Source organism: Chiloscyllium plagiosum, unplaced genomic scaffold, assembly GCF_037043375.1.
Source record: "Chiloscyllium plagiosum isolate Xiang-an unplaced genomic scaffold, Cpla_swu_hap1 HiC_scaffold_3, whole genome shotgun sequence".
Classification (NCBI taxonomy): domain Eukaryota; kingdom Metazoa; phylum Chordata; class Chondrichthyes; order Orectolobiformes; family Hemiscylliidae; genus Chiloscyllium; species Chiloscyllium plagiosum.
In genome coordinates this window covers 157668239-157690054 of record NW_028270141.1, presented here as the reverse complement: position 1 = coordinate 157690054, position 21816 = coordinate 157668239, and the positions used below count along the sequence as shown (strand labels likewise).

The window sequence follows — 21816 nt, the reverse complement described above, 5'->3', positions numbered from 1 at the left end:
TCCCACATCATGTTCCATTTGCTATAAGACCATAAGACATAGGAGTGGAAGTAAGGCCATTCGGCCCATCGAGGCCACTCCGCCATTCAATCATGGCTGATGCGCATTTCAGCTCCACTTACCAGCGTTCTCCCCGTAGCCCTTAATTCCTCGAGACAACAAGAATCTATCAATCTCGGCCTTGAAGACATTTAGCGTCCCGGCTTCCACTGCACTCCGTGGCAATGAATTCCAGCAAGGAACATGTCAATTTGGTTACCCAGCACTAAAACAGACAGAGGGCTCCCTGAATTCAAAATAAGTATATTTTATAGTTTTGTGTGGTATATTATCTACATGCTTACATTTCTTGCCTGCATTTGTTTTTGTCTTCACTAACTTTTTGCCTACCTAATCTATCTCTAAACTGTTGGTATCCCTCTTGCAACTTGCATCAGCAAATTTGGCTACAATAAATTAATTTCCTACTTCCAGGTCATTAACATATACTGTAAACAGTTGTGGTCCCAGCACTTCCCTGTGGAACTCCACTGGTTACAAGTTGCCAGTCTGAAAAGAACCCATTTTTCACACTCACCATTTCCTTCCCATTAGGCAATTCTCTTTCCACACTAAAATACTACCTCCAATACTATGGGTTTATATCTTATGACTTGACATCACATCTCTTAGTACCTCTATGTTCACTCTAGTTGAGACATCCTCGAAAACTGAAACTAATTAGTCACTCGATTTTTCCCTTTATGCACCCATGCTGACAGTGCTTGATTAGGTTGTGCTTTTCCAAATGTGCTGCTATTACTTCCGTAATAATTGATTCCAATATATTTCCAACGATAGATGTTACGCTCATCTACTGAAAGTTACCTGCTTTTGCCCCTTTCTCCCCCCCCCCTCCCCCCAATCCTGTTACTTCTCCAGAATCCAATGATTTTTGAAAAATTACAACCAATATATCTGTTATCTCTAGTTTTATGTTCCTTGGATGCAAAACGTCAAGACTAGGAACTATCTGCATTTAGCCCCATTTGTTTAATACTATTTATTTCGATGGTGATAGTACCTAATTCCTCCCTCATATTCTTCAGTATTAATGGAATGTTGATAGTATCTTCAAAAATCAGGATTAAGACAAAATATGTTTCACTTTCTTGCCATTTTCCTTGTTCTCCATAACTATCTTCTCAGATTAATTTTCTGAGGGGTCTGTTTTCATTTTGCTATCTCTCTTCCTTTATATAGGTAAAGAAACTGTTGTCAGTTTTTATATTCGTTGCTAGTTTGCCCTTGTTTATTTTCTCGTTATCGTTTTAGTCTCCCTTTTGCTGTATTCTGAATTGATCTTAGTCTTCGGGGCTGTCACTGACCTTTGCCTCCTTGCGTGCTTTTTCTTTCAACTTCATACTCTCCTTAACTTCTCTGGTTCGCCATTGTTGGTTTTCCCATATTTTAGAATCATTCCTCCTTCCTGGGGTATATTTTGCTGAGAATAATGAATGACCTCCTCAAATGTCTGCCACTGTTTTCTTGCTGTCTTTTCTGCTAATCTCTCTGCCAAGTCCACTTTAGCTAACTCTATCTTCATTTTATTGTTAATTCCCCTTCCTTAAATTAAGGAGGACTGTAAGGTTCACAACCACAAGATTGTTGGAGCAGGCTTAACAGAGATTTGCTCAGAGAAGCTGCTGTGCATTTGTAATGGCAGGGGTAACTATAGATTTTTTTTAAAAAAAAACAACCTGTCCAGAGATGATACACACATCTGGAGTTGGTGTGACTCGAACCTGGGCCTCCTGGCTCAGAGATCAGCACACTAACACTGCACCACAAGAGCCCTGGTCTTGCATTGTTTACATTTATGTCAAATTATATCCAGATGTGCTTAATATGAATTCTGGGAAATCTGTTCTCACACATTATAACTTCTGTATTGTTATCCATGACATCTTACCTGTCCAGAATAGGAAATATGGATAAGTGATTGTCTTAGATTTTCTATATCATTAATTTAGGTTTCAGAGAAATGTAATTTTCCTCTCCTTTAAGTTTTTGCATATGATTTCTCAGATGAAGGTTGAGTATGCATTCAAGTCCAGATGGAAGGCATTGTCCTGGGTGGTGATGACTTGGTGGTATTATCATCAAACTGTTGATCTAGAAATCCAGGTAATGTTTTGGGGACCCGGGTTTGAATCATGCCATGGTAGATGGTGGAATCCTTACCTGGTCTGACTGACTTGTGATTGCAGACCGACTACAATCTGGCTGACTTTGGGATGGACAATAAGTGCTGGGCTAGTCGGTGATATTTTTCTCCTGTGAATTAATTTTAAACCAAAAAACAGCTCTGAACTTGATTTCTGAATATCAACACTGGTCGTTTGGATGTGATTTTGAACTCTATATAATTGAACCATTTTTGGTTGTGAATCTCACCTCATTATTTCTACAATTAATATGTTTAACATTTCAAAATAGATTTTGCAATGATATTTTAAAGGAAATTTCCAAGTACTCAACTTTAAAGATTCCAAACTATTTGATAGCTTTATTCCTTCCTTGTATTGTAATGATTTTGTTTAATAGCCAGAGCACTTGAATTTGGGAAAATAACTGAGGTTTCAACCTGGGAAATGTTTTTTTCTCTCCAACTGTTTGTATGGACCCTTGGGATGCATATTTTGTGTCCACACTATTGGTGGAATTAAACAGTGGCCTATTGTTGGTCTATTTATAGAGAATGAATATAGAATTTACAGCTATGTGTCCACACATGTAAGGGCTGTAAGTTTGATGTTACGATGCCTTGATACTCCTAGCTGAGAAATATATTTAAAGGAACAGATTTAATGCAGCTGTCGTCATGTGTAAGTGTGGGGTTTTGTGGTTAAGTTCTCATTATTAGAATTCTTCCAGATTTCCTTTCTAATACTATTGTTAGGCTTCAATTGTTTCTCCTCTTGCAGCCAAACAGTCGACCTTCTGATGCAGGAATCGGGCTGTCGCTTGGAACATCCTTCTGCAACTAAATTCCGCAATCATGTAATGGAGGGACAATGGGAAAAGGTAACCTCTCAACTCTGTTTTATGAACACAAATTATTTGCAGTAGTGTCTGTATTGAACTAATTATTCCTGTCATTTTGTTAATAGGCTGAAAATGATCTTAATGAATTGAAGTCTTTGGTGCATTCGCCTCATGTGATTGTGGTAAGGAACAGTGAATGCTGCAGAGTGAATTTTTGTTTTGCTTTTTTTCTGCCCATTTATAACAAGCTTGTCAGTATAAAAGCTAATGAACAAATCAGGAGGGTAGGCTGGTGGTTGATTAAATGGTTAATGGGAGAATGTGATATTTGTGTGTGGGGTGGGGGGGGGCATAGAATAGGCGTGGAAAAGGCCTGTGTAATGGATTAGAAATGCGAATAAACAAAGATGATCAGCTGCTTGCATGTTCCAGCTGATTCATTTGTTTTTCAGAGGATTTAGCTTCCTGTCTGAGTGGGGGAGGTTTGGGTTGGGTTGAGAACAGGAACTGACGTCTATAAAACAATCTCATCTCTGTAACTTAACCCTTTAAGGATTTTTGTGGTTGGCATTAAAACTAGATTGTTTATTTCGTTCGAGATTCTGTGAACCTAGAGTTGTGTTGACAACATACAGTATTTCCTGTCAGAAATGTAAACTACTGTATAATTCCATGAAGTCTAATTGTAAAAAAATCACATTTTCATGGTGCAGTAAAATTTTTGTTATCCAGCATGCTTGGCAGGAGGTGGTTTCTGTTCATCAAACCTTTTTCTTCCACCTTTTACGGGATGTGGGCATTGCTGGCTAAGTCATTATTAGTTGCCCATCCCAGTTGCCATTGAAGGTGGTAGTGAGCTGTGTTCTTGAACTGCTGCAATCGATTTGGTGCAGGTAAATTCACAATGCTATTAAGGAGCTCCAGTATTTTGACCCAGCAATCCTGAGGACTGGTGGTCTGTTTCCAAGTCAGGATTGAATAGCTTGGGAACGTACTTGGAAGTCACGGTATTTTCTGTATCTGCTGTCTCTTAATTTTTGTGGTTCTGGGCTTGAAAAATGGTGTTTAAGGAGCCTTGCTGAATATCCACAGTGTATCTTGCAAATGGCCCACGCTACTGCTATCAGGAGTTAGCAGTGATGGGAATGAATTTTGTGTATGGTGCAAATGAAGCAAGCTACTTTGTTCTGGATGGTGGCCAGCTTCTTGAGAGTGGAACTCCAATCACAGCCAAGAGGTTCACATTCTCTTACTTGAGATGTGCCTTGTGGATGGTGGTTAGGCTCTTGGGGAGTTAAGAGGTGAGTTATTCTCTGCGGTATTCCTCGCCTCCGACCTGCTGTTGTAGACACGGTACTTGCATGCTTTGTTCAGTTCAGTGCTAATCTCCGAGATGTTGATACTGAGGGATTCTGTGATGGTAATGGCGTCAAATGTCAAAGTACAATACAGGGCGAACCACCACCACTATCCGTCGAATCATTTTCTGCAGTTTCAGTTACCTGCGGTTTACCGTGACCCAAACACATTAAAGGGAACGTTCTGGAACCAGGGACTGGGGGGCTGCCAGGAAGGTAGGTTTCCCATTTAAATGAATGGGTTCGCTTCTATCCATGGTTTTGGGCTTCTGTGGTAGGATTAAGATGATATCCCGCGTGGGTATGGGGAGACTAGTTAGATTGTCTTGTTGGAGGTAGTCATTTTATGGCAGTTGTTTTTTGTCGGCCTAAAACTGGATGTTGTCTAGGTTTTGCTGTATCCTTTGACGACCTTCTACGTTATCTGCAAACTTTTAAATCCACCCATTTTCATCCAAGTCATTTATATACATTACAAACAGCAGAGGTCCCAGTATGGAATCCTGTGGAACACCACTAGTCCTGGACCTCCAGCCTGAAAACACCCTTTCACCACTACCCTCTGCCTTCTACGTGGCCAAGTCACTGTGAATTCAGTTAATCTCAGGAGTATTCTGGAAGTGTCCAGGTAACTCTTTCCTTCCTGATGTGTTGCAGTGTTGAAAGCTCAGCTCATCAACTCTGAGCTGAAGTTTCTCAAGCAACCAACACTTGCTACAGATGTGGTCAATACAACCACAAAGGGGTCTAAAGGTTTGCATACCAGTTACAACACTGCCTGGCCCAGCGTTTCGACTTATTTGGTTCTTAATTTGACTTCGAAAAATTTCATACCAGTGTTTTAGTTTGTAGTGTTAGGTTCCCTTCTTGAGATTCTTATACGCTTGATGCAACTGCAATTCGCCAACTTCTGTAAACAGCCACCATTTATTTCAGCAAATACAAGCTTTTAGAGGATCACTTAACACTTCACAATGTTTGTGGAGCATGTCAAGCGCAGCTCCCTGAACAAGGGATCTGTCCTTCTATACAGGGTTTTACATCAGTCAGTCATGCACGCAAGACACTATCCACTGACACTCCCCACAGTCACATACCACCCAAAAACAATGTCAAGTGATTGGGTTATTCCTTAAAATGGGGGCAGTTACAGAGTATGATTAGATTGTCACATTCTGCCTGCAAGACAGAAAAAACACACCGTCCAGGCCACCCAATTTCTTACGTGTCAGCAGAAGAAATTAACCCTTTAACATCTCAGTACCCTGTAAATACTTCCCCTATTTGCCTGCAGCCTATGTCATCGAATTAACAGCTATCACCAACTAATGATCTTGTGATTTATCTATGATGGCACACTGTTGTGCTGGGCCCTGATCCTAGGCTTCAGTTTATTTTTAAAGAATAAACCTTAGAAACTGAGAGCCAAAACAAAAAAAAACAGTAAAAAGCACCTGTTCCCCATCGCATCAAATTCTCACAATTACCTCCAAATTTCCGGAATTATACACTCAATTGGGCTGTGTCTTGCTCTGGATGAGATCTCTTCTTCCTGATTGTGCACTTTCACCAGGCTCTTTTCTTAATCTATTTTCCTCATCAAGCTGTTCAGAGATGTTATTACATACCTCTGAAGCAGGTGGGACCTGAACCTGGGTCTCTTGGTTCAGGGTAGGGAGACTACCACTGCACCTCGAGTTCCTAGAAGTCCCTTAGAGTTGAGCTGAGATGACTTGCACTACTTAAGCTTTAGTTGTAATTAATACATATTAAGGCATTGTACAGGCTTTAGACTGGTAACTGTCCCTCTGGTGAGTCAGCTACTTAATTAACATTTTTACTAGACTAATGAATTTTAAGCTTTTTAAAATGGAGAAAGAAAGGAAAGATTTTCAAGTTCTATTCCCACATTGCCTTCAAATTCCTTGAACTAGATATTCATTTGTAGAATCATAAAATGCCTACAATGTGGAAAGAGTCCATTTGGCCCATCAAGTAGACTCTCTGTAGAACATACTGCCCAGACTCTGCCCCAGACCCTATCCCCATAACCCCATATTTATCGTGGCTAATCCACCCACCCTGTGTACCCCTGGTCACTGAGGCAATTTAGCATGCCAATCCACCTGACCTGAACATCTTTGGATTGTGGGAGTAAACCCACGCAGACGTGGGAAGTGTGTGCAAAACTCCACAAAAGCAGTTGTCCAAGAGTGAAATAAAATCCACATCCCTGGTGCTGTAAGACAGCAGTGCCTCACCATTGAGCTGTCTTATTGAGATGCGATCTCTGCTTCCTGACCATGCAATACTCACTTTTGGATTTTAGAAGTATAGGCTGGTTAAGTACAGTCTGAATTCTACTTATTAAGAACAAATTAAGGGACTTGCAGTTTACTGTTTGGTTTGATCACCCGGTCACCTGAGTGTGGTCTATCTGCCTGGTATTGCACTTGATCTGAAATTCATACTCAATATTACTCAATTTTGTAGCAGGCAGAACATATTTTTGGGATGATAGTGGAAAATGCAACTGGCATAGCTATTGAATGGGTGTCACATGAATTTAATTGCTTAATCTGTTGCTGAAATTTTTTTGATACACTTATGAACGTACACCTTACCGCAGTTAGGCGGTAGAGTGGGGGTTAAAAAAAAGAGAAAAGAAAAAAAAAATGAACGTACGCCTTGGAGACTGGATAAAGCCTCTTGGACCCTTGAGCCTGGTTCACCATTCAGTGCAATCATATGATCTGATTAGGGCCTCGAATTCACATTCCCAGCTACCCAGATAATCTTTCACACTCTTGCTTCTCAAGAACCTGTGTACCAATTGTTCAAAGACTCTGTCTCCTTCCCTTTTTGAGCAAGGGAGTTGCACGATACGGGCACACCCTGCCTCTTTATAAATTCCTCCTAAAAGATAGACATGCACATTTGAACATGTTTGGAAGTGGACAAGGGAAACAAATGGGTGTTATGGACAAAGAGAACACTGAGAAAGCAGTTCACTGATAATTTTTTATGAATATTTTTATGTTGGTGAGAACACTTCAGACATCCTTGTCCAGATGCTTCCACTGGTTTGCAAGAGACAGGGTAAAAAGTGAGGACTGCAGATGCTGGAGATCAGAGCTTAAAAATGTGTTGCTGGAAAAGCACAGCAGGTCAGGCAGCATCCAAGGAGCAGGAAAATCGACGTTTCGGGCATAAGCCCTTCAGGAATGAGGAGGGTGTGCCAAGCAGGCTAAGATAAAAGGTAGGGAGGAGGGACTTGGGGGAGAGGCGTTGGGAATGCGATAGGTGGAAGGAGGTTAAGGTGAGGGTGATAGGCCGGAGAGGGGTGGGGGCGGAGAGGTCGGGAAGAAGATTGCAGGTCAAGAAGGTGGTGCTGAGTCCGAGGGTTGGGACTGAGATAAGGTGGGGGGAGGGGAAATGAAGCTGGAAAAATCTGCTTTCATCCCTTGTGGTTGGAGGGTTCCTAGGCGGAAGATGAGGCGCTCTTCCTTCAGGCATCGTGTTGTCATGGTCTGGCGATGGAGGAGTCCAAGGACCTGCATGTCCTTGGCGGAGTGGGAGGGGGAGTTAAAGTGTTCAGCCACAGGGCGGTTGGGTTGGCTGGTGTGGATGTCCCAGAAGTGTTCTCTGAAACGTTCCGCAAGTAGGCGGCCTGTCTCCCCAATGTAGAGGAGGCCACATCGGGTGCAGCGGATGCAGTAAATGATGTGTGTGGAGGTGCAGGTGAATTTGTGACGGATATGGAAGGATCCCTTGGGGCCTTGGAGGGAGGTGAGGGGGGGAGGTGTGGGAGCAAGTTTTGCATTTCTTGCGGTTGCAGGGGAAGGTGCCGGGAGTGGAGGGGTTGGTGGGGGGGGTGTGGACCTGATGAAGTCGCGGAGGGAGTGGTCTTTCCGGAACGCTGATAGGGGAGGGGAGGGAAATATATCCTTGGTGGTGGGGTCTGTTTGGAGGTGGCGGAAATGACGAAGGATGATATGATGTATCTGGAGGTTGGTTGGATGGTAGGTGAGGACCAGTGGGGTTCTGTCTTGGTGGCAATTTGGAGGGTTGGGGTTCAAGGGCGGAGGAGTGGGAAGTGGAGGAGATGCGGTGGAGAGCATTGTCAACCATGTCGGGGGGGAAATTGCGGTCTTTGAAGAAGGAGGCCATCTGGCTTGTTCGGTATTGGAATTGGTCCTCCTGGGAGCAGATGCGGCGGAGGCAAAGGAATTGGGAATATGGGATGGCGTTTTTACAGGGGGCAGGGTGGGAGGAGGTGTAATCTAGGTATCTGTGGGAGTCGGTTGGTTTATAGTGAATGTCCGTGTTGAGTCGGTCGCCTGAGATAGAAATGGAGAGGTCTAGGAACGGGAGGGAGGAGTCTGAGATGGTCCAGGTAAATTTGAGGTCGGGTTGGAAGGTGTTGGTAAAGTGGATGAACTGTTCAACCTCCTCGTGGGAGCATGAGGTAGCGCCGATACAGTCATCGATGTAGCGGAGGAAAAGGTGGGGGGTCGTGCCAGTGTAGCTGCGGCAGATGGACTCTTCCACATATCCGACGAAGAGGCAGGCATTGCGGGTGCCCAAGGCTACTCCTTGGGTTTGGAGGAAGTGGCAGGATTGGAAAGAGAAGTTGTTCAGAGTGAGGACCAGTTCAGTCAGTCGAAGGAGGGTGTCAGTGGAAGGGTACTGGTTGGGTCGGCGAGAAAGGAAGAAGCAGAGGGCTTTGAGGCCTTCATGATGAGGAATGGATGTGTATAGGGACTGGATGTCCATGGTGAAGATAAGGCGTTGGGGGCCGGGGAAGTGAAAATCATGGAGGAAGTGGAGGGTGTGGGTGGTGTCCCGAACATAGGTGGGGAGTTCTTGGACTAAGGGGGACAGGATCATGTCAAGGTATGCAGAGATGAGTTCGGTGGGGTAGGAGCAGGCTGAGACAATGGGTCGGCCGGGGCAGTCAGGTTTGTGGATTTTGGGCAGGAGGTAGAAACGGGCGGTGCGGGGTTGTGGGACAATGAGGTTGGAGGCGATGGATGGGAAATCCCCTGAGGTGATGAGGTTATGGATAGTCTGGGAGATGATGGTTTGGTGGTGGGAGGTGGGGTCATGGTCAAGGGGGCAGTAGGAGGAGGTGTCCGTGAGCTGGTGTTTAGCCTCAGCAATGTAAAGACCGGTGCGCCAAACTACCACCGCGCCTCCCTGGTCTGCCGGTTTGATAGTGAGGTTGGGGTTGGTGCAGAGGGAGTGGAGGGCTGTACGTTGTGAAGGTAAGAGGGTTGGACAGGTTAAGGCGGTTAATGTCGTGGTAGCAGTTGGCTATGAAGAGATCGAGGGCGGGTAAGAGACATAGGGTGGCTGATTCACTTATAAAAAGATACCTGATCTAGCAGTTAAAAGTCTGTTTACTACAGCTGCTGAAGGAAAAACAAGACTTTTTTTCAGGCTTGAAAGGGCTTATTGCAGAGAACAGAGCTCCTAAACTAGTTGGTTTGACAGCTTTTCTGTGGTCTTCACAACCCTAGGCTGTTCAGCTGCCTCCTTGAAAACCAAACTGTAATCCACAAACAAGTCCATTACTTGTTGCCAACCAAAACTCCATTTGCACACAACCCTTCGACTTCAGTTTATCTGCAACTAACCCTCAGCTGTACAAGTAATTTTCAGAACTGTATCAAGTTACTTGCTTTCAAATCATGTAGTAATCCTTCCAATCCCTGGTTTTAAAACAATTGTCATTTCACTCCACATTTTAAACAAAAAATCATGGAAGTCTGTATGAGAGCATAGATCGAGCAGTTAGCATCAGGTCCAGTAGTCTGCATTTCCAGCAATTTTCATCATCTACTGAATTAGTGTAGAATATTTGTTTGTTAGGGTTAGATTAGTCAGATGTTGTTGCTATTGTCTTAACTTTAATATTAACTTGAGTATATCAAATGTTCCATTTGTAGCAATTTGATGTAACTAATAGTTTTTTTTTCGGGTCTTTCAGAGACTGGTTGATAGTCAACCATATTACTGAGAGTCTAGTCACAAAAGCCAGGCTGGATAGTGATATTAGATTTCCTTATTTAATTGAATTGCAATGTGGGAGGTTTCATGGTTATTCCAGATTTGTGAATTTAATGGTGGAGCCTGAACTCTGTCCAGATTCTTGCTCTGCATACCTCTGGGATACCAGTACAGTAGCATACTGATCTAGTTGTTCATTTAGACAGGATTTGCACAAGACAATCAACCATTAGCTGTCCCGGGGGAAAAAAGCATACCAAATATACCAGACGTTTGAGTAGGTTTCAATTTTGTGATAAATTTTGAAGAAATTCTCTGGACTCAGACCTTAAGCGTTGGCAAATTTTATTGCATGATATCATGGGGAGCACATCTTTCCTAATCACGATCCAGCGCTACTTCAAAGCACTCCTGATCGTCATGGACTTGTATAGTATGACAGATGCCGAGTTGACAGTTTCTCAAGACTGTACATAACAAGCTATTGTTTTCGGACCTTGAATCAGTGCAGACTCCAAATACTACATTCGCCTGTTGATAACATCTGCCTGGGTTGCAGTTTTGCTTAACAGGTGGCTGCAGGTGACCGAGCAGAAGACATGTGGGGAAAGCAGAATATTCTAGTTTACTAGAGCCATCCAGGGCAAGGGGTTTTAAGCTAGGCGTGAGCAATATCAGGACTAAATGGCTCTAAACAAGCAGGCCAGCAAAAGCCACTTCCACAGTAAATGTGTGAAACTTGGATAAAACATAACTTCGTTTGAATTATAAAAACAAATGCAAGTATATATATTTTGAGTATCAGAATGATAGATGATTCTCGACCTACTTTAATTGTGGTCTTGAATAGAGAATATCAGGACTTTGACCCTGATGTGTTGTAGATAATGTAGGGACACTGAAGGAACAATACAGTTCTATGTCAAGATGCATGACTTGGCAAGGAGCATGCATCTCAGATGGCACCCTACAAATGGAGTAGTGTTTCCATTTTTCTGGTGCCTTATATCGATTTGCGTGTTAGCAGTTTCGGGTTTGGAAGGTGGTGTTGGAGTAACCTTTGGACATTTGCAGTGTATCTTGTATTTGGTGCACTGCCACTGGTGGGGGTGAAGGGAGTGAATGACAAATGGTGTACCATTTAAGCAGGCTGCTTTATTGTTTTTCAAGTTGTTTGTTATTGGGCATGCACTCATCCAGGCAAAGTCAGAAGTCACATGATGCCAGGTTATTAGAGTCCAACAGGTTTATTTGAAGTCACAAGCTTTCGGTGTGCTGCTCCTTAACCAGGTAAAGTGGAGGGAAGTGCACAGGCACAGAATTTATAGGCAGAGAGATAATTGCAAGATGATTCCAGGTAATTAAGAATGTTAAAAACTGGTAGAAATGCTGAGTGTGAAATGTCGACAGGCTGAATAACTAGTCTTTGCAGGTGATTAAAAAGTGTTAAATGGTGTGAGTAAAGTGTTAGCAGCTGAATAGCAAGTAGAGGGATGATTTATAATCCAAACAAGTTATAAATCTCACAGCACCACTTCACCTGATGAAGGGGTAGCACTCTGAAAGTTTGTGATTTCAAATAAACCTGTTGAACAATAAATTAGTGTTGTGACTTTTGACCTTGTACACCCTAGTCCAAGGTAAGGGGGGGTGGTTTCCAGCAATGGTAATACCATTGAATGTCATGGGGAGATTTAGATTCTCGTTTGATGGAGATGTTTTGCTTGGCACTTGTGTTGCACAAATGTTAATAACCACTTCAGAGCAGGGCCTCGGCAAATGTGTCAAACAGACACTGAGACGTGCAGGTGCGCAGTACCTTGAAAGTGGTATCACGGATAGACAGGATAGGGAAGAAGGCATTTTTCAGGCTTGCTTTCATTGGTCAGATCATTGACTGTATGAGTTGGGATGTCATGTTGTGCTGAGTGGTTTGTGTGTGGAATGAACTCAGAAAGCAGTGGAGGTAGATGTAGTTACAACATTTTAAAAGACGTGGATAAGTATAGGATTCGGAAATGTTTGGAGGGATATGGACCAAGCTCAAGCAGGTGGGACTTTTTTAGTTTGGGATACGGTCGACATGGACTGGCTGGACCAAAGAGTCTGTTTCCATGCATCAGTCCGAGCCAAGAAACCATCCAGGTTTTGCAGCATTTATGCATGGACTTATGGGGCCCACATGTAGTTTTGCAAAGGCCTCTTGCAGCCATGTTTGATTAAATGCAGCCTTGATGTCAAGGCAATAGCCCTCCCTTAGCTGTTTTGTCCATGTTTGCACCAAAACGGAGAGATCCATCGCCTAGCTTATTTGATATCTATTGTGTTCACCTCCATATTGAAATCACATATAAAATTATTTGAAAACTGGCAACTGTGATGCTGAGGTCCTCAGAAGGAGGTTGAGACTTTAATCATCAATCCATGTTGTCCTGAAAATTGGAATGGAAGACTGAAGCATTCCTTCACAATCTTAACTCTGACATGACTCAACATGAAAATCATAGCTCAATAATCTAATCTAAACCTACAGATTAATTGTGAAATTCTTGGTCTTTGCTTAATGCTGAATCTTTTTCAGAAGATGAAGTTCTTGCTTCTGCAGCAGAAGTACTTGGAGTATCTGGAAGATGGCAAAGTTCTGGAAGCTCTTCAGGTCCTGCGCTGTGAACTGACTCCTCTGAAATACAACACCGAGCGTATCCACATCTTGAGTGGGTAAGAGAAAAGCAAGTGCTGATAAGTGCAAACATTTTTTTATTCATTCATGGGATGTGAGCGACACTGGCTTGAGCAGTGTTTATAATCCATCCCTAATTAAGAGTCGCATGTAGGTCAGCCCAAGTAAGGATAGTAGTTTTCCTTCCTGAAGAACATTATGAACCAGATGAACTTTTCTAGCAATTGACAATGGATTCATAGTTGTCATGACAATTCCAGATTTTTTTTTAACTGAATTTGAATTTTTCTAACTGCCATGGTTGGATTTGAGCCAGAGTCTCCAGAGCATTACCTGCATGTCTGAACGAATAGTCTAGCAATTATATTAGTCCACTACCTTCATGTTAAATCACATGGCTCACTAAACTTTAATTATGCTTTTTTTTGGTATTTTAAGATTACTTCACATCTTATTGGGTACTGTAAGGAGTCCTGCAGTCATTGCTTGGAGGAAGTAACTGTGCTGTTAACAAAATTTATGGTATTAGCTACTAAATGATGATTATAGGTGGGCACCTCAATCCATTTCTAAAAGGCAATTTAAAAATTCTGCATTTTTGAGTTAATCTTTGGCCTCATTTCCATGACCTTCACAGACATGTTCTGGCTGGTGCGTTGCTGATTTCTGAAATTCTTCAGACTAGAGTGATGAAAATTATACTTGAGTGCTGTTTTAGATATTTTTAATTTGAGCTGGGCAAGTGCGACTTGATTCCAGAACTTCTGGCTGAGAGGTAGGAACACTAAAACAGAACCCTCTGTGCTAAGTAATCTATTTTATTTTGTGCTTTCATCTAAATGAGCTGACTTGTGCTGGGGGTTGATTTTGTGATGGGTGTTATCCATTCCCTATATTCTTTCCCTGGTGGATGGGGCAAGCACACTATTTCTGGGAGAAATTACGGAAGACAAGACTTCCATGTACTCTGCATACGGGCTTGTTGAATAACAAGCAGTAACCCCATTATTTTCTTCCATGAAGCCTACCAAAGGTGTATATTTTATTTAATCACCAAAATACTAATTTTTATTCTGATCTGTAATAAAGAGAAACAAAGAAATTATCACCAGGTTTATTCAGTAAACTCAAATAATTTCTTATAAACAAACATATCATTACAATAGTCATCGGAGATCACTCGCTAATGAGTATGGTTGTGCACCTAGAAATTCCTCGTCATTGGTTCTGTGGGTCCTTGCGTGGTTGAGTCTGTTCAGAGGGCAGCTCCTCTGACCATATACTTGGCAGGTGTATCTGGGGTATAGAATTAGTCTGTGCATTTGATCACTAAGAGGGGATCCTTTCTCAGGCTCCTTTATTGTACTTCCTATCACAATGGGTATTTCGAAGAATTGTCCTTTCAAAAATGAGGTTCCTCCAAGTGGAACAGAAGTGTCCCAGGCGTTGGTGTTATTGCATTTCTTGAGGTAAGCCTTCAGACAGTCTTTGAAGCACTTCTCTCATTAGAGTGTCTTTCTTGAGCTAGGCCAGGAAGATTTGCTTTGGGAGTCAGAACTCAGACATTGTAAGCATGTGGCTAGCCCAGCGAAGTTGGTTTTGAATAATCATGGCCTTGATACTGAAGCTGTTGGCTCCTTCATAAATGCTTATATTAGTATGCCTATCTTCCTAGCTGATGCGGAGAACCTGTCTGTGTTGTTGATACTTCTCCAGGGCCTTGAGGTGGCGTCTATACGTAGTCCAAGCTTTTGAGCCATATAGAAGAGTTGGAAGGACGACTGCCTTGTATACGAGGATCTTAGTACCAGCACACATCATGGACATCGAAGACTGTCATCCTTGGGTGTCCAAAGGTGGCACTCACTGATTGGATGCAGTGTTGGATCTCTGCATTGATGTCAATCTTAGATGACATGTGACTCCTCAGGTAGGCAAAATGTTCCATTTTTGAGAGGATTGCTTTGTTGATCTTAATGGATAGACTGGAACTTGCCCAGACATGGGTTGGCAAAGGACTTAAGTCATCTTGAGATCAAGGCTGAGACCAATTCTTCGGTGTACTCCCGCAAAGGTGTTAAGCGAGGCTTGAAGATTCTCTTCCAGGAGAGCAAAGATGGTGTTTTAATCACTTGCTAAAGTTCCACAAACAATGTCAGTGTTGTTTTCTTGGATTTCCTCAGGTTAAAGTTGAAGAGTTTTCCATTCTTCCTGTAGACAATGTCTGCAACATTGGGAAACTTATTCTTGACAACACGAAGGATAGTGTCGATGGAGAAAAGGCTGGTGGGGGTGATGATGCATCCCTGCTTGGCCTCCAATGTTTTTATCACCAGTATCTTTCAAGGAAATAGAGGATGTTGATGAATTTCTCTAGGCAGCCAGCCTTTGACAGGGTTTTCCCAGTCAAAAACCTTGGTCAGAACAGTAAAACCTTAACGTGGTTGGCGGTCCTGCATTTTTTTGTGAAGTTGCCGAGCAATGAAAATAGTTTCACTGTTTTGTCAGAAGCCAGAGGTTTTCTGGAAGGATTTCCTCACAGACTGAGAGATATTTGCTACTGAGAATTTGAACATTGATCTTCCCAGCAATGGAGAGTAGGGAGATTCCTCAGTAGTTTCCACAGTGCACTTTGTCACCTTTTTGAAGACTGTGATGATGGTGGATCCCTGCGATCAGCAGGGATTTATTCTTGTCCCAGACTTTCAGGAGCCATTGAAGATGATGAGTGAGCCCTGCTTCCCCAAGTTTGAAAATCTCTGCTGGAATCCTATCCAGCCCTACGGTATTTACATTCTAGATGTAGGTTAGCTCACTGAACTGGAAGATTTGTTTTCAGACATTTCGTCACCATACTAGGTAACATCAGTATGCTGCAGGATGAAGCACTGGTGGCGTGGCCTGCTTTCCATTTGTGTCTAAGTTTCCTCAGGTTGGTGACATCATTTCCTGTGGTGACTTCATTTCCTATTCTCTTTCTTGTGGGATGGTAAATGCGATCCAAGTCAATGTGTTTGATAGAGTTCCAGTTGGAATGTCATGCCTCTAGGAATTCTTGTGCGTATCTTTGTTTGGCTTGTCCTAGGCTGGATGTGTTGTCCCAGTCGAAGTGGTATCCTTCCTCATCTGTATGTAAAGATACTAGTGAGAGTGGGTCATGTCTTTTTATCGCTAGTTGATGTTCATGTATCCTGGTGGCTAGTTTTCTGCTGTTTTCCAAAATAGTGTTAGAGTTCTTGCAAGGTATTTTGCAAATGACATTTTTGCTTGTTGTTCATTAGTTGCTGTTTTAGTGTGTTGGTGCGTTTGTGGGCTACCATGATGCCAAGAGGTCTGAGTAGTCTGGCAGTCATTTCTGAGATGCCTTTGATGTAGGGTAGAGTGGCTAGGGTTTCTGCATGTGTTTTGTCTGCTTGTTGGAGTTTGTTGCTGAGAAATCGGCAGACTGTGTTCATTGAGTACCCATTCTTTTTGAATACACTGTATAGGTGATTTTCCTCTGCTCTGCGTATTTACATTCTCCTCATGTTTAATGGTGACTTTGACTTGCCACACTTGCTGGGAGTCTGAGATCTTTGGGGTGTTAGGGTTCCCTCGAACATGTCCTTATCTGTGATCGTATCGTGCTTTGCAATAAATGGCTAATGAGCTGCCGTATGGAGTGAAACTGTCCCATTAATCTCAAGCATTGAGAATCATATGAGATGACGGTACAATTCTGCAGAAATGGATGTTTAAAAAATTCCAGAGGGTGTAGGAGTAGAAATAGGTCATTTGGCCCTACCGTCAACATGCTGGGGTCTACCATGTAAATACAGCGACTATGAGCAGTTTAGAGGCTAGGAATACTGCAGTGAGTAACTCCCTCATGACTCCCCCAAAGCCTGTCCTTCATCTTGGAGCACAAGTGAGGAGTCTGATGGAATACTCCCCACTTGCACAGGTGACTGCAACAACAACCCTCAAGAAGCTTGACACCGTTCAGAACAAAGCAGCAGCACCTATTTACAAATATTCACTCCTTCTGTCATCATCATTTAGTACAGAGGATCTTTGATTATCCTAATATCGAATTATCCGGCAAGATCTCAAGGTCCCGATGCTTGGCGAAACTGTTATCCGGCATTCGATTATCCAGAATTCAATTTAACCAAACGAAATACTCCACGCCTGTGTCCTTTGGGTAATCGAGGTTCCTCTGTATATGTTGTTACTCCTATTTGCAAGAAGAAATAGAGAAATTCACCATAGATCCTTAGACCACCTTCTCAACTAATGGTGACTTCCATATAGGACAAGGATGTGGGAACCCAATCACCAACAAGTTTCCCTTCAAACCGTTCACCTTCCTGATTTGGGAATATATCACCATTCCTTCAGTGTTGCTGGGTTAACATCCTGGAGTTCCTTCCCCAATGGCATTATGGATCTACATGCAGCACACGGGCCACCACCTTATCAAGAGATGGGCAATAAATGCTGACCCAGCTAGTGATGCTCGTGTCCCATGAGTGAATATTCAATAAAAGGTCTGCTCCATCATTCATTGAGATCATAGCTGATCTGATGATCCTCCATTTTGCTGCTTTTCCATGAATTCCCTTGTTTGATCGTGAAAAACAACCTATCTCAGTTTTGAGTAAGATACTTAACAACCAAGCCTTGACAGGTCTCTGCAGTAAATGATTCTACAAAATCACTACCCTCTGAGGGGGGAGAAAATGCTATTTATTGCTGTCTTAAATGGATGGCTCCTTATCCTGAGATTATGCCCTCTGTCCTAGACACATTCCCACAAGGGGAAAGTCCTCTCTGCATCCACCCTATCAAGCCCTCGAGAATCTTTTATGTTTTAATAATGTCCTCTCTTGTTCTACTTAATTCCAATAACTGCAAGCCAATCTACTAAACCTCGTCTCATATTAATGACTTGGTTGACAGAGTAAGTTATGCTATCATCAAGTTTGCAGATGATAGAAAAATAGGCGGAAGGGCAAGTAGCAAGGATAAGTCTGCAATGGGTCAAAAAGCTCCATGGAGTGTGAGCTAAAAGTTGGCAAATGGAACGCACGGTGGGAAATTAAGAGGACATTCCAGGGAAAGTCCCTTCATACCTGGGATCAACCCTTGAACCTTCTCTCATCTGTCTCCAAAGCCAACCTTTCATTAAATAAGGCAATGAAAACAGTTTACAATATTGTAGGTGTAGTCTGACTAGTGCTTTATATAGTTATAAGAAGACCTCCCTGTTTTAACTTTCTATTCCATTTGAAATGTGCCTGTCTTCCTATTCAACCCTTTTACAAATGTTGGGTGATACCTTTTTTGAGATTTATGTTTGAAGACCCCCCAAATCTCTACGGAACTGCAGATTTCTGCAGGCTTTCAGCATTTACAAGGATGCTGCCAGGGTTGGAGGATTTGAGCTGTAGGGAGAGACTGAACAGGCTGGGGCTGTTTTCCCTGGAATGTCGGAGGCTGAGGGGTGACCTCATAAACGTTTATAAAATCACGAGGGGTACGGATCAGGTAATTAGACAAGGGCCTTTCCCTGGGGTGGGGGGAATCCAGAACTAGAGGACATAGATTTAGGGTGAGACGGGAAAGATTTAAAAGGGACCTAAAGGGGCAACTTTTTCACATGGAGAGTGGTGCATATATGAACTGCCAGACAAAGTGGTAGAGGCTGATACAAATGCAACATTTAAAAGGCATCTGGATGGACATACGAATAGGGAGGTTTTAGAGGGATATAGGCCAAATACTGGAAAATGGGACTAGATTAATTTAGGGTGTCTGGTCGGCATGGACGAGTTGGACCGAAGGGTCTGTTTCTGTGCTGTACATCTGTATGACTCTCTTTAGATATTATTCAGCTCTTCTCCCTGTCAAAGTGCATATCCTCTTAATTTCCCACCGTGTGTTCCATTTGCCAACTTTTAGCTCACTCCATGGAGCTTTTTGACCCATTGTAGACTTATCCTTGCTACTTGCCCTTCTGCCTATTTTTCTATCATCTGCAAACTTGATGATAGCATAACTTACTCTGTCAACCAAGTCATTAATATGAATCATAAATAATTGTGGTCCTAGTACTGAACCCTGTGGTGCTCCATTAGTTACAGGTTGCCACCTTGAAAATGCCTTCTTATTCCAACACTAACTTGTATTAGCCAGTCCCCTCTCAATGCTAATGTACTACAACAACACCATAGGTTTTTGTCTTAAGTAACTGTACGTTCGGTACCTTATTGAGTGGTTGTTGGTGTTATTTGTGTCCTGTACTGTGAAGATTGATATAGAGTATTTACTTGACACTGCTTCATTTCCTGGTTCTCCTCGGCCTATAAATGTTATGCATTATTATTTGCCATTTCCTGCACCAAGGGGTGTCTCTTCCTTTTTATATATTTTAAGAAACTGTCAGTTTGTTTTTATGTTGTAGTTTACCTTTTTATTCTTTTTTTTTAACCATCTTCTGTTGGCTTTTACAAATCCTCAAATTAATTGTACACAACTGGGAAAACACTGGTAGCCCAAGCATCTGTATTCAAAGAATCCAAATAGAGTTCTTACTGTCTGGTTGATTTCCTGTTGTCAAAATCTCAACAACGCTAGGAGCTATAGTATCAATGGCTGATACTTAAATTCACCTTCAGTTTAGATGAGAGTCAGACATGCATTTTAGTAAGTAACAGTTGAACTTTGAGTTGCAGTAGTTAAAATACTGACTTCTGGAACTTTAGTTACTGCCAGAAGGTATTTTATTGAGAGATATGTGTTGCTTGTCCTAATTTAAGGTTTCTTTTCCTTCAACTAGTACACTTAAGGTTTTTTTATTCAGTTGTAGGACATGGACATTGCTGGCTGGCAGCATTTATTGCCCCTCCCTAATTGCCCTTGAGAAAATGTCAGTGAGCTGCTGCCTTGAATTGCTGAAGCCTACATACTGTAGGGAGGGAATTCAGGATTTTTACCCAGTAACACTGAAGGAATATATTTCCAAGTTAAGATGGTGAGTAGCTTGGATAGGAACTTGCAGGTGGTGTTCCCATGTACATGCTGCCCCTTGTCCTTCTAAACAGAAGTGGTTTTGGGTCTGGGAGATGTTGTCTAAAGGTCTTTGGTGAATTTCTGCACTGCATCTTGTAGATGTACACACTGCTGCTTCTGAGCATCTGTGGTGGAGGGAGTTGATGCTTATGGTTGGTGTGCCAGTCAAGCAGGCTGCTTTTTCCTGGATGGTACCTAGCTTCTTGTGTTGTTGGAGCTGCATCCATCCAAACAAGTGGGGAATATTCTATCACAGTCCTGGCCTGTGCTTTGTACAAAGGAATTTCGATTATTCAATTATCGGATTATCCAGTAAGATCGCAAGGTCCAGTTTCTCGGCTAAACTACATTATCCGGCATTTGATTATCCAGAATTCAATTAACTATGGTCATAGTTCTTGCAGTATCCAATGTCTCCATCTATTTCTTTATCATGGGGAGTGAATTCAATTGCCTGAAGTCCGGCATCAGTGATGCTGGAGACTATGATGGAGGCCAAGATGGATCATCCACTTGGTCCTTCTGGCTGAAGATTGCAAATGCTTCAGCCTTGTCTCTCGCACTGATGTACTGGGCTCTTCCATCATTGAGGATGGGATATTTGTAGAGCTGACTCCTCTTCTAGTGAGTTGTTTAATTGTTGACCACTATTCATTACTAGACTTAGTGGGATTGCAGAACTTGGATCTGACCCATTAGATCTATTACTTGCTGTTTGGATGCAAGTAACACTGTTAGCTTCACCAGGTTGACATCACCTTTGTAGGTGTGGCTATTGCTTCTCCTGGCATGTCTTACACTTTCCATTGAACCAGGATTGATGGTATTTTTGACTGGGGAACACGCTGGGCCATGAGGTTACTGATTGTGTTGGAACATGATTCTGCTGCTGATTGCTCACTGTGCCTCATGAATATGCAGTCGAGTTGCCAGATCTGTTCAAATCTATCCCATTTAGTATGATAGCTCCACATGATGCAATGGAGTGTGTTGTCTGAAAGCAGAATTTTGTCTCCACAATGATTTTGTGGTTATTGCTCTTACTGATACCATTGTGGACAGATGCATCTGCAGCAGGCAGATTGGTGAAGGTGAAAGCAAGTGCAATTTTTCCTTCATGTTGGTTCCCACCCTACCTGCCATAGATCCCATCTAACAGCAATGACCATTAAGACCTGACCAGCTCGATCAGTAGTACTGCTGCGGTTTGATGAACCAATTTGATGATATGTGGTAGTCAGGAGGTTTTGTCTGCCCATGTTTAACCTGGTGCCATGAAATGTTGAGGACTCCCAGGGCAACTCCCTCTCAACTGTATACCACTGAGCTGCCACCTCTGCTGGGCCTGTACTGCTGGAGGGACTTGGCATTTGAGGGTTGGGATATCTGAGACACGGTCATATCTATGGAATCATATCTTACAGACAGTGTTAGACTTCAGCCTGTCTAGTCTGAGACAGCTCTCCCAATTTTGGCGCAAGACCTCAGATATTAGTAAGGAGGACTTTGAGCTGACAGGGCTATTTTTGCTATTGTCATTTCGGTACTGCGGTTGATGCCTGGCAATCTGCCTTGTTAAGACTTTGTAACAGTTGATGTAATTGAGTGGCTTGCTCGGCATTTGAGAGTCGACCACATTGCTGTGGCTTTGGATTCACATTTAGGCCAGACCAGGTGAATGTAGCA

General features: G+C 42.6%; 1 protein-coding gene across 3 annotated transcripts in view; it reads left to right on the top strand.

The window, feature by feature from the left end:
* wdr26a (WD repeat domain 26a) overlaps positions 1-21816 on the top strand; it is a 100769-nt gene that overhangs the window by 2177 nt on the left and 76776 nt on the right. For 2 of the 3 annotated variants that reach the window (XM_087984681.1, XM_043687374.2), the window contains exons 2-4: positions 2967-3066; positions 3153-3209; positions 12979-13115. In XM_087984681.1, the coding sequence (XP_087840807.1) occupies positions 2967-3066; positions 3153-3209; positions 12979-13115 (294 nt within the window). The remainder of the gene's footprint in view (positions 1-2966; positions 3067-3152; positions 3210-12978; positions 13116-21816) is intronic. The other variant, XM_043687373.2, reaches the window with a different exon arrangement.